General features: G+C 34.0%; 1 protein-coding gene across 1 annotated transcript in view; it reads right to left on the bottom strand.

Annotated features, from left to right (window-relative positions):
• The window catches only part of LOC142356686 (uncharacterized), a gene marked incomplete at both ends in the record, with an annotated part of 29157 nt that extends 18568 nt beyond the window's left edge, over positions 1 to 10589 (bottom strand). The window contains 4 exons of the mRNA XM_075408512.1: positions 619 to 735; positions 3156 to 3272; positions 9530 to 9643; positions 10473 to 10589. Of these exons, the coding sequence (XP_075264627.1) occupies positions 619 to 735; positions 3156 to 3272; positions 9530 to 9643; positions 10473 to 10589 (465 nt within the window). The remainder of the gene's footprint in view (positions 1 to 618; positions 736 to 3155; positions 3273 to 9529; positions 9644 to 10472) is intronic.
• Positions 10590 to 12344: the final 1755 nt, after the last annotated feature.

Here is a 12344-nt window from a genome sequence, read left to right as displayed (position 1 = left end):
ATTCTTAACTACTAAGTTACAACGGTTTTAAGAATCAGCCGCTAATAATCGCTTTTATTTTGACCACATACTTCATTTTGGAATGAGAACAATTGAAACCACTCAAAATGAAGAAGTGAAGCTGGAAACGGTTACTTGAGAAGTCACTGAATGTTCTAGAAGAAAAGCGCAAAAACCTGTCGAGCAGAAATTTTGCTTTAAAAAGAACAATACGTTTACAATAATTGCTTCAAATTTTTATCAGGAGCAATTAAACACGAAAAAACTTCCTTGGGTTGTATAAAAAAAACAATAAAAAGGCAGTAATAGCTATCGCTATCGCCGCTATTTTTAAACGAAGTGTGCGCTTCAAGCAGGGTTACGCGATTCTGCTAAAGCCACAAATTCTGTGACATCAGTGATGACATGGCTTTGCAAAGACTTCATCAGAGTCACTAAACCTTTACCACTTAATCAATTCTTTCCTATATTCAGCGGTTGCGCACATTATTGATAGAATTATAACGTATAGTTTTTACTGCGAATAACTTGACTGTTCACACCGCTATATGATCTAACACAAGTCGGGGTTAACTCAGAAAAACAGGAAGTTTGTCTCACTGGTCTAAACTGACTTACGTGATGTTGTCTGTTGGGTCATTGGGGGTGTTGGAAGTTAGTACTTGCGTGCGTAACATGGCAAACAGCTGTGGGTCCACAATGTGACTGCTGATCAACGAGTTTGGACTCTTTCTGCTATAACAGCAACATACGTTATTTAAAAAATGCACGTTTGCTGTTGTTAACAGGCAGGCAAAAACTTTTACAATATATTCTGAAAAATGTTGCATATCTTTTTGTTCATCTTTTCACCACATGTTTGAAATGTAATAAGTAATCGAGCTTCGAGAGTAATCAAATTTTTGGGCAAAGTGCTCTGAAGACTGCAAATTTGAAAGCTATCTCTATTTTTGCGCAGCACAATTTTGGGAGTTTAAGCTTTACACTGCTGATCTTACTCAAGAAATGCTGGGAAAGAAGTGCTGAAATGTGCTTAGAGAAATGTAAGAAATTTGATATTGATTGTGTTCCCGAATCCAGCTCAAAATTTTCTCAGCACATGCTGCACGCCTACTAATTTGACAACCAAGACTGCTGAGATATATCAAGCTCCACAAAGATATATAAAGAAATGAAAAGGTTAGCCTTATACAAAAAGAGAGCTGATGGTGCCCAGTTATAAATTTTATTCAAAATTTTGTTAGTTTTCCCTATCATCTACAGAGAGTGTATCGTCTATAAATCTTAAATGTGTCTTTGGTGTATTATATATGTTTTCAACAAAATGGCTGCATTCATTGCAAAGTCTTGTAGAAAAACCTCATTACTAAAAATTCTGACTCTTTCAAAAAGTTATTTAAAAGTAAGTTGTTCACAAAATGTTTGATAAAAAATACCCAGCAGATTGTTGAAAAATAGCCACCATGATTCCCATAACCCCAATTGGGATTAAAGAAAAAGAAAACCAATAGAATAAAAGTGATACTTTAACAAACATTATCTTTAAAGTGCCAGATATTCTGATTGGTTTTCAAAGTTAGACATACGGCTGTTTCTCAATGAGAGGATGCATCATGGATTAAAACCAGTACCAATAAATATTAGACATGGAAACCAAAATTAATTTGAACAAAATTGAATTAGCGAACATCTGAATCTGCTTCATGTGTCTCGCGTTTCAATGTTTGATTTCGTTTTATTTTATATTGACTCTTTCCATTTTAGATTGGTTCTGGGAACAACAGCTGTTTGACAGCACTTTAGGCAGAACAAAACAAAAGTAAAAGTAGCCCAAAGAAGTAAAAAAAACAGGTAGTCGCAGAATGTTGAAAAAGTTGTAAAATAATATAAAGCGAAACTAATTTTTGTCTGACAAATAAAAAAAACGTAGCAAGACATCTCATCAATTTCAATTCACAGAATCAAAATTACGAATGACCTGAACATCAAAAATTTCCCAGCAAAATTTTGACATTTGACAGAACACATGACCATCAATGCTCAAAAACAAATAAACATAGTCCGCAGATTGCCGGAAAATAGCCGCCATTGACGCACTTGACGCACATCGGGTTTGAAAAAGAAAAAGAAGAGAATTTGAGATAAGTCTTTCACAAGTTTCAAAAATTGTTATAATTCGGTGTGCCTTTTCAGTTAGTTTCTAAAACAAAACTTAATTCAATGTTTAAACTCCAAGCTATTAAGCAGAATAATAATGTCAGCTAACAATTGCTCTAGTAAACTCCGATAACCTATTACATTAAGGCTTAAATTGCAGCTTTAGCAGCTCATTCCGTTGCTTTTGATTTTGCTGTTTTGACTTTGACAATAGTAGTAAAGATGCCCCTATTTTAACGAGGGGGGTGTCCCCCACGTGGCAATGCCGGCAAGGCCTTCATTAAGTGCCCTTTCCATAACTTGTAAAATTTTTCAAAAATTTTGTTTTTCGTGGTTGGCAAAACTGTTTTGTGAATTTAGTGTTGTCAGAGTGATAGAAATTATTGGAGCAACGCTGGTGAGGTGAATAAATGAAACTTTGTGAATAATCTTTTTTATTTTGACCACATACTTCATTTTGGAATGAGAACAATTGAAACCACTCAAAATGAAGAAGTGAAGCTGGAAACGGTTACTTGAGAAGTCACTGAATGTTCTAGAAGAAAAGCGCAAAAACCTGTCAAGCAGAAATTTTGCTTTAAAAAGAACAATACGTTTACAATAATTGCCTCAAATTTTTATCAGGAGCAATTAAACACGAAAAAACTTCCTTGGGTTGTATAAAAAAACAATAAAAGGCAATAATAGCTATCGCTATCGCCGCTATTTTTAAACGAAGTGTGCGCTTCAAGCAGGGTTACGCGATTCTGCTAAAGCCACAAATTTTGGCTTCCATCAGTGATGACATGGCTTTGCAAAGACTTCATCAGAGTCACAAAAACTTTACCACTTAATCAATTCTTTCCTATATTCAGCGGTTGCGCACATTATTGATAGAATTATAACGTATAGTTTTTACTGCGAAAAACTTGACTGTTCACACCGCTATATGATCTAACACAAGTCGGGGTTAACTCAGAAAAACAGGAAGTTTGTCTCACTGGTCTAAACTGACTTACGTGATGTTGTCTGTTGGGTCATTGGGGGTGTTGGAAGTTAGTACTTGCGTGCGTAACATGGCAAACAGCTGTGGGTCCACAATGTGACTGCTGATCAACGAGTTTGGACTCTTTCTGCTATAACAGCAACATACGTTATTTCAAAAATGCACGTTTGCTGTTGTTAACAGGCAGGCAAAAACTTTTACAATATATTCTGAAAAATGTTGCATATCTTTTTGTTCATCTTTTCACCACATGTTTGAAATGTAATAAGTAATCGAGCTTCGAGGGTAATCAAATTTTTCAGCAAAATGCTCTGAAGACTCCAAATTTGAAAGTTATCTCTATTTTTGCGCAGCACAATTTTGGGAGTTTAAGCTTTACATTGCTGATCTTACTCAAGAAATGCTGGGAAAGAAGTGCTGAAATGTGCTTAGAGAAAAGTAAAAAATTTGATATTGATTGTGTTCCCGAATCCAGCTCAAAATTTTCTCAGCACATGCTGCACGCCTACTAATTTGACAACCAAAACTGTTGAGATATATCATGCTCCACAAAGATATATAAAGAAATGAAAAGGTTAGCCTTATACAAAAAGAGAGCTGATGGTGCCCAGTTATAAATTTTATTCAAAATTTTGTTAGTTTTCCCTATCATCTACAGAGAGTGTATCGTCTATAAATCTTAAATGTGTCTTTGGTGTATTATATATGTTTTCAACAAAATGGCTGCATTCATTGCAAAGTCTTGTAGAAAAACCTCATTACTAAAAATTCTGACTCTTTCAAAAAGTTTTTTAAAAGTAAGTTGTTCACAAAATGTTTGATAAAAAATACCCAGCAGATTGTTGAAAAATAGCCACCATGACTCCCATAACCCCAATTGGGATTAAAGGAAAAGAAAACCAATAGAATAAAAGTGATACTTTAACAAACATTATCTTTAAAGTGCCAGATATTCTGATTGGTTTTCAAAGTTAGACATAAGGCTGTTCTCAATGAGAGGATGCATCGAGGATTAAAACCAGTACCAATAAATATTAGACATGGAAATCAAAATTAATTTGAACAAAATTGAATTAGCGAACATCTGAATCTGCGTCATGTGTCTCGCGTTTCAATGTTTGATTTCGTTTTATTTTATATTGACTCTTTCCATTTTAGATTGGTTCTGGGAACAACAGTTGTTTGACAGCACTTTAGGCAGAACAAAACAAAAGTAAAAGTAGCCCAAAGAAGTAAAAAAAACAGGTAGTCGCAGAATGTTGAAAAAGTTGTAAAATAATATAAAGCGAAACTAATTTTTGTCTGACAAATTAAAAAAAACGTAGCAAGACATCTCATCAATTTCAATTCACAGAATAAAAATTACGAATGACCTGAACATCAAAAATTTCCCAGCAAAATTTTGACATTTGACAGAACACATGACCATCAATGCTCAAAAACAAATAAACATAGCCTGCAGATTGCCGGAAAATAGCCGCCATTGACGCACTTGACGCACATCGGGTTTGAAAAAGAAAAAGAAGAGAATTTGAGATAAGTCTTTCACAAGTTTCAAAAATTGTTATAATTCGGTGTGCTTTTTCAGTTAGTTTCTAAAACAAAACTTAATTCAATTTTTAAACTCCAAGCTATTAAGCAGAATAATAATGTCAGCTAACAATTGCTCTAGTAAACTCCGATAACCTAATACATTAAAGCTTAACTTGCAGGCTTTAGCGGCTCATTCCGTTGCTTTTGATTTTGCTGTTTTGACTTTGACAATAGTAGTAAAGATGCCCTTATTTTAACGAGGGGGGTGTCCACCGCGTGGCAAAGCCGGCAAGGCCTTCATTAAGTGCCCTTTCCATAACTTGTAAAATTTTTCAAAAAATTTTGTTTTTCGTGGTTGGCAAAATTGTTTTCTGAATTTAGTATTGTCAGAGTGATAGAAATTTTTGGAGCAACGCTGGTGAGGTGAATAAATGAAACTTTGTAAACTTTTTAAAAAATTTTGAATCCTTTCTATAGTGTAATGAGACTAATGAAGGACCGAGGACCGAAAAGGCAAAAGTGACTAACCTGAGGGAATACTTTGGCAATGGTGGAAAAAGATAGTAAGAATTTGATTAGTTTTTGTTCCAATGCAAGAAGTTTTTTTAATTTTTGTCAGTCTGAGACCACACAAGAGGTATTAATATTCTGGGTTTTGATTGCCCATACGTTTGAATTAACAATTAAGTGAGAAGTAATGAAACTGTAAGTTCTTTGAATTTCCATCATGGAGAGATGTTTAACGTAAAGTTGAACTGAAGATACTGCTTTAGAATGAAGGGGGGGGCAAAAAATTTGAAAATCGAATTAAAAACTCAAGAACTCCGGGATAAAAATTTGTCTGAAAACTGGTTTTACTGTTATTTTATGCGTTCAGTACTGTTTCGGGAAATTACTGTTTTAGGGGCCAAATAAATTTGTGTGAAATTAAGGGTTAAAATTAGTTTGAATAGAGAGCTTAAGGTGTTTTTTTTAGTCATTTTGCGTCAGAAAAAGACGAATTTTGGATAAAAAAGTGCAAAAAAGGAAATGACAAGAATACTTATCCAGCCAAAAATTGGTCAAACAAATAAAATTGAGTAATTGTTTGTTGTTTATATGTTTTTTTTTGTTAATTTTTTGTCCAATTCTTGCGTTTTCTGATTAGGAAAGTAAAAAAAATTGATTTTTCCTTGAGGTAAGAATACAGAATAAAACATTTTTTTTCTGATTTAAAACAAAATTTACAATAAAGGTTTGTCAGTTAACAGCTTGGTGAACCAAGTGATAGTGACTAACTGAGTGTTGAATATTTGTTAATTTTTGTTAATTTTTTGTTTTTTTTGTTAAAAATTCAATATTTTGGAACCAAAATTGTCCAAAACATGCCTTTTTTCAGCTTATTCTCTCACGGTTGTCACGCAAAAATTCGACACAAATAATCTAAATGACATTGTACGCTAACCTTCTTCAATTTGGCAGCTTCTAATATAGTGGACTCTGTGTTTTTTTAATTTTGTTACCACAATTTTGATAATTTTAATTAAAAAACGCAGAAAATTAATAAAAAAACAAAAATTAACAAGAGCGATAAAATCGTATAACGAATTGTAAAAAAACAAAAAAACGCCTAAATAATAGCCATTAAAGCTGACGTCGGTTAAGAACTCCAAAAAAATTTCAAAACGTTTTTTTTTTCAAAAAATATATTCTAAAAAAATGTCAATCGAACACTGGATATTCAAACACTCGGGGTGATCAATCAATGGGGTACCTCAAGAGGGCCGGACGAGAGGTAGTCCAAGCAGCCAGGTGGAACGGATTGTGAACGTGGGGAGTGTTGGGAGGGGGTGATTGAGTGGGGGTGTGAGTTGAATGAGGTCAAACTTTTTACGATAAAGAACCACTCTTCACACCAAAAAATTGTCTCCTCAAAACGGCTTCAATAAATAGCACACTTAGTCTAGTAAAAAGTAAGCTCCCACATGATCTGCTCAACCACTAAATGCTATCCTGGTTTTACCTGTCTATCCCGTTATTGAGGAGCAAAAGTCAAAAGAGTCAGACGAAACATCGGTAAAACGAAAAAATGAAAAAGGCTACTGGACTAAAAATGAATTGCTACAGAATTAAATTAAGAGCACCCAAACATTTCATTAGTTTTGTTTCGGAACTTAAAGCTTATGGCACAACTCAGTACTGAGACTGGAGAACAAGAAAACAACAAAAACAACGCCAAAACTCAACAATTGATTATGGTTTAATTCTTTAATATAATTTCATGCGAATGGTAACATTATAAAGACATTTGAGAAACGATATGATTGGTAATTAATGGCCATATGCATACACACACATTTACAAAACTAATCTAGGTCATTAAAAACATTATCTGCCCTGCGATTGAATCAAAAATTGCAACAATTGTTGGACTTCGTTAAAACAATCATAAAAAAAGCGAGGGTTTGCCCATTCAGTTTTTTAGAACGAAGAAACTAATTGCCAGACAAAGAAGCAATCAGAGGTAAACTGACGGTATTGGGAAAAAATGCATTAAACATAGCTGGAAAATTGCCAGAAAAGAGCCGCATTAGCTTCGTAGATGAGCACTCTAAAAAACAGTAAAATAAGACAGACCAAAAAAATTCGTCTTTTCATTGAAGGCTGATATGTTATATTTTGATTAAAAATCTGTATAACTTTATAATGCTCCTGTTAGCTGCTCTTAAATAGCCTTCAATCAGAGTGAAACCCACTCATTTGACCTTATCTCTGCGAATTAAAGCATATAAAAAGCAATTTCAAAGTGAAGAGGTCATTATTGAGAGTGAGGTAAGTCAAGTGCGACCAAAAATTTAATCACGCAAATGAACAAAAAATCTCGCTCCAATAAGGTCGAAAAATGACATCACTTACGCAATTCAATTGAAATTGCATGAACGAATCAACAAAAAGCAGATTTGAAGTGGTTCTTACGTCAGATGGTCGTAATAATAATAATCTTGATGACGAAAAAGAAACATAACAGGACAGGTCCTGAAATGTAATTCGAAAAATTGTTATAATTTATGACCTAAAAATCCTTGATTCCGCTTTAAAATGCAAATGAGGGCTGTTGGGAATGAGACTAAGCAATAAAATAACACCAGAACAACGAAAACAAGCAAGAGTAAAGAATAACCTTTTGTTTTTTTTTTGAAAAGACAGGATCAACATCAAAAAACAACTGCTATGAGCTCAAAATGCCTACTATGTTCATTTAATTGTCATTAGCAACCTGTCAATTTATTGAATGTCCATGAGTACTCTCACTAATAATATTAAACAGTAAGACAAAAATAACTAAAAATCGCTATAAAACTTGCCGAAACTCTTAGAAAACACTGAGTATAAAAGTCACAGAACGCAACAACTACTGAAGGACACAGTTACATCAACCATTAGAGTCCTCAATGACCCCCTTTGAGACTTGTCATCAATGAGATTAAGTGATAAGACAGCAATAAAAACAACAAAAACTAGGAAAACTAAAAAAAATTGCTAAGATATTTAAAAAAAAAACGAACAAGCCTATAAGTTACAAAAAGCAAAAGATATGGACTGAAATAATTTGTTTTAATGAAAACTCTTTTAGCAACCAATGAGACTTGTTGATAAGGAGACTAAGTTCCGACGACAAAGTTGAAGAGAAAAACTCAAATATTTGATAATTATTATTGAAAACTTTTAGTGTCAAATTCATAGAAAGCACTAGCTTTGGACAAAAACGATTAACCTATAAACTTCACCTAATGGCAGCGACAAAGACTTGTCCTTATGGAGATTAAATGATAAGACATCAAAATGTACAATAAATACTTGCATAACTCAAAAATTCACACAAATTTTTTGTGAGAAAATAGTGTCAAAGTCATGAGAACCGCTAACTATTAACTCTAGCAATTACTTAGGTTCATTTGAGCCTTATTAGCAACAAATCAGACCTGCCATTGATGATACTATGTGATAAGACAACAGATAGTTTTAAGATAAGGGGGCAAAATCTTAAATTTAGTAATATTTTATGACAACAAATAGTTGCAAAGTCATAAAAAAAATTTAGCTGCCCCTCAATGAATTCAAGCAAAAGCAAATAGGCACAATAAGAACACAAATGTACCGTCATAAAGCACTGAAGGAGAGAAAACTCAGAAAACAGAAGTCAAATTGACGCACCTGAAAAAAAGTCCATCTCAAAAACAGCCAAATTGTTCAAAGACCATTTTCTCACTCAATTTTAAAGGTACTTTGAATAAAGTGACGCCTGAAACATACTCGATTTTTTGCTTCCTTCACTAATTCAGTTTGACCAAAATCACCACTCTAATTTGACTTCTCACTGACGTGAAAAAGCCGAAAGCGTGAACAGATCTTAAAAAAAGACAGCGCACCAATCCAATTAAAATTCTTTGAATTTTAAAAAACCAAGAGAAGGCCAAAAACAGCCCCAGCTGTCGTTGTGCAGCTATTATAAACGACCGACAGAACTAATATAATTGTTACAAACTTATTTTGATTGCAATTAAAAGCAATTTACTTTAATAGTTTTGTCACATTTTCTCCGGCTGTGAAACTAGTCACGGTGAAGTCAATCAATTGGTGATGAAATTCTGCGATGAAATCAAAAATTGCGACAATTGCTGCACCTCATTAAAAAAATCATAAAAAGTGAGGGGTTACCAATTTAGTTTTTTACGACGAAAAGACAAATGGCCAGACAAATGAACAATCAGACGTAAAGCCGGTACTAGAAAAAATTGCATTAAAAAAGACAAGACCAACAGAACTTATATAATTGTTACAAACTTCTTTTGAGAGCAATTAAAAGCAACTTACTTTAATAGTTTTGTCACATTTTCACCGGCTGTGAAATTAGTCATTGTGATGTCAATCAAGTGGAACTTTCGACGCAGCAGGTAGTGCACTTGGAAGTCGAACTGGGGATCAGACCTTCGCAAAAGACAAAGTTAATTTTTGTTAACAAATTGACGACAATCGGCATTAGCCAGCAAACTAGAATAGTTTTAGAATTTTTGAACTGAAGGTTTTGTGAAGTTGTACAGGGGCAACTTTAGTTAAAACCATCTATTTTTTTTTTCATTTCTTCGCAGCTTGCATCCATAATCGAAAGAATAGTAAGGCAGACCATAGTTGGGCTCCTTTTACAGCCTTAAAGTATAGAGAGTTAAGGCTCCTTATTTCTGGGCGCGAAGTAGACTTCAGGCTTTAATTATCACGGTGAATAGAGTACATAACACCGGAGTCAATTGAGAAGTTACGTGCATAATGTATAGCCACTATCTAATCTAATCTATCTAAAGTCAGCCCTACTATCGCTATATATAAGAGAATAGAGTCTTCTCAGCCTCTGATTGGCTAAAGGTGTATATTCAGAATTTCGTCTGATACTCTAGGCTCTACCAAATACCAGAACCGTTTTATGACTTCGTGGTAAATTGTCTCATTTTGAGATACCTTTGATAATTATTTAGCACTAGACTAAACTACAGAATTTGTCTGTGATAGAAATCACGGTGTCGCAGCTGGTAACCGAACAAAATACCTAAAAATTTTTAAACTCTAGCTTGCAGTCCGAAAAGAACATCTTTTTGCAGCACAACACAATCTTGTTGCAATAAGGAGCTAAAAATTATTCCTAAAATATTTTTCAAAGACGGTCAAGTCTCAACAGATTCCTACATTCAACAACTAAATGAATGCAACAAAGTTTGAAACTACTCAATGATGCCTACCAGATTTGTTATAGATCACTACTTACAGGAATTTTTTGATGGTCATTAGGGAGTTGAGAGTAATGACGTGGGTGGTGTTGTCAAAGTCATAAGTACAATTCTCAATTATCTGCAGACCCACTGGAAATGAGGCGTTTAATATCCTGAAAAGTCATCCTGTTTATAGCCAATGGTTGCATAGATGGAAAAAGATAGCTGTTTTGTACAAAAAAAAACATGATGGCTCGTGCGAGTCTGTGCGTAGTACAAAACGTTCCAACGTGCCTCTGAAAGTGGCAAAATAACTTTAAAATTCGGTCAGAGAAGCCGTTGGGAGTATCCAAAAGCAGCTAATATGCATTGAAAAAAAATACTTGTACTGTTTGAACCAAAAATATGCCGCTTTTTCTTCGGCAGACAAAAAAACTCCTTAGCACATTCTAGAAAGATAAGACACAGACACAGGCAATTTGAAAGACACAGACACAGGCAAACACACATGCCGCACCCATTACACACACGAACACACAAATACAAACCCCAACTACAAAAAAAATAAATTTTCTTTTCGGCAACTATTCTTTACTCAAGGTTCGTCAGCGTCCATTTAGGTCTTCATCGTTTTTTCTAATTAACGATGTGGACCTTAGTTATCTATACTGAAGGTTCGCCACCGTTCATTTAAGTCTTGTTGATTTTTCTGGGGAACAGGTTCCCACCTTTTTCCCACAAAAATCAACAAGACTTAAATGAACGGTGGCGAACCTTCAGTATAGATAACTTGCCAAAAAGAGAAGTCTTTAAAAATGTTGTTTTTATGGCGGTGTTCGTATTTGTATTCGTGTGTATGTGCTTGGGCTTGGGTGATTGTTAGTATGTGTGTATGTTTGTGTGTATTTCGTGGAGTATGTATTTCTCAGAAAAAAAAAGAGATTAGTTTGAGAAAGTTAGTTCCCCTAAATATTGGAAACTAATAGAGGTAGAGTGCAAAAACTGTCAGAAATAATAAAAAACAAAAAAATTACTTATTATTTTATACAAATTGAGGCTGTAAGTTTTATCAAAACAACAATTATGTTTTTCAAATTCTGCTGGTAACAGTTCCACTGGATTTTAAGAACTAACTATCCCAGCATGCTCATGAGACAAAAAGTTTCGTTTCAAATTTGTGCAAAAAAGCAATAACCAGTTGCTTCAAAAGGTCCACATCGTTAATTAGAAAAAACGATGAAGACCTAAATGGACGCTGACGAACCTTGAGTAAAGAATAGTTGCCGAAAAGAAACTTTTTGAGGTAATTGTAATGGTTATTGCAAAATCGGCAAAAAAATTTTAAATTAACTTTCAATTTTTGCCAATTTTTTGACGTGTCATGAGCGTAATTTGTTAATCAAAATCTCGCCAATTTACTGTCAGCTAGATTAAATAAACATACTTTTGGTTTTGAACTGGCTTTAAGCAGCATTTTGTAGCAAGAACTAAATTTTTTTCTGTTTTTTAAGGAATTTTATACAATTTTTACAATCTGCCTGCACGCAAAACAATTGATTTTTTCCCGAAAATTTGGTCAAACCGCTTAAGTTGTTAATTTTCAGGCTTGGAACGGAAAACAGTTACTGCATTCAACTTGACAAATTCTTAAAATAAATTTCTCCGTTTGTTTTCATTTTAAATTTGATCGCGATTTGTCACCCCCCCCCCCCCCACGGATCGACGATTATTTTTCTCGTCCTGGTTCCTGTTTTTTCTCTACGATGCAAAAACAAAAAGTGAAAATTGTTGGAACAACAAGTTTTTATTATCAGAAAGTGAAAAATATGGAAAAAAAAATCTAACACCGAGAAAACAATTGGCGTCGTAAAAGATTTAAAAAAGTTCTTTTTGCTGAAAATTCTCTTAGTTTTCTTTAGCATCAGTGG

This window comes from Convolutriloba macropyga, unplaced genomic scaffold (assembly GCF_964194025.1).
Source record: "Convolutriloba macropyga unplaced genomic scaffold, txConMacr16.3 SCAFFOLD_2289, whole genome shotgun sequence".
In the NCBI taxonomy this organism is placed as follows: Eukaryota; Metazoa; Xenacoelomorpha; order Acoela; family Convolutidae; genus Convolutriloba; species Convolutriloba macropyga.
Note: the sequence above shows the minus strand (reverse complement) of the source record. Positions and strands in the feature narration are given on the sequence as shown.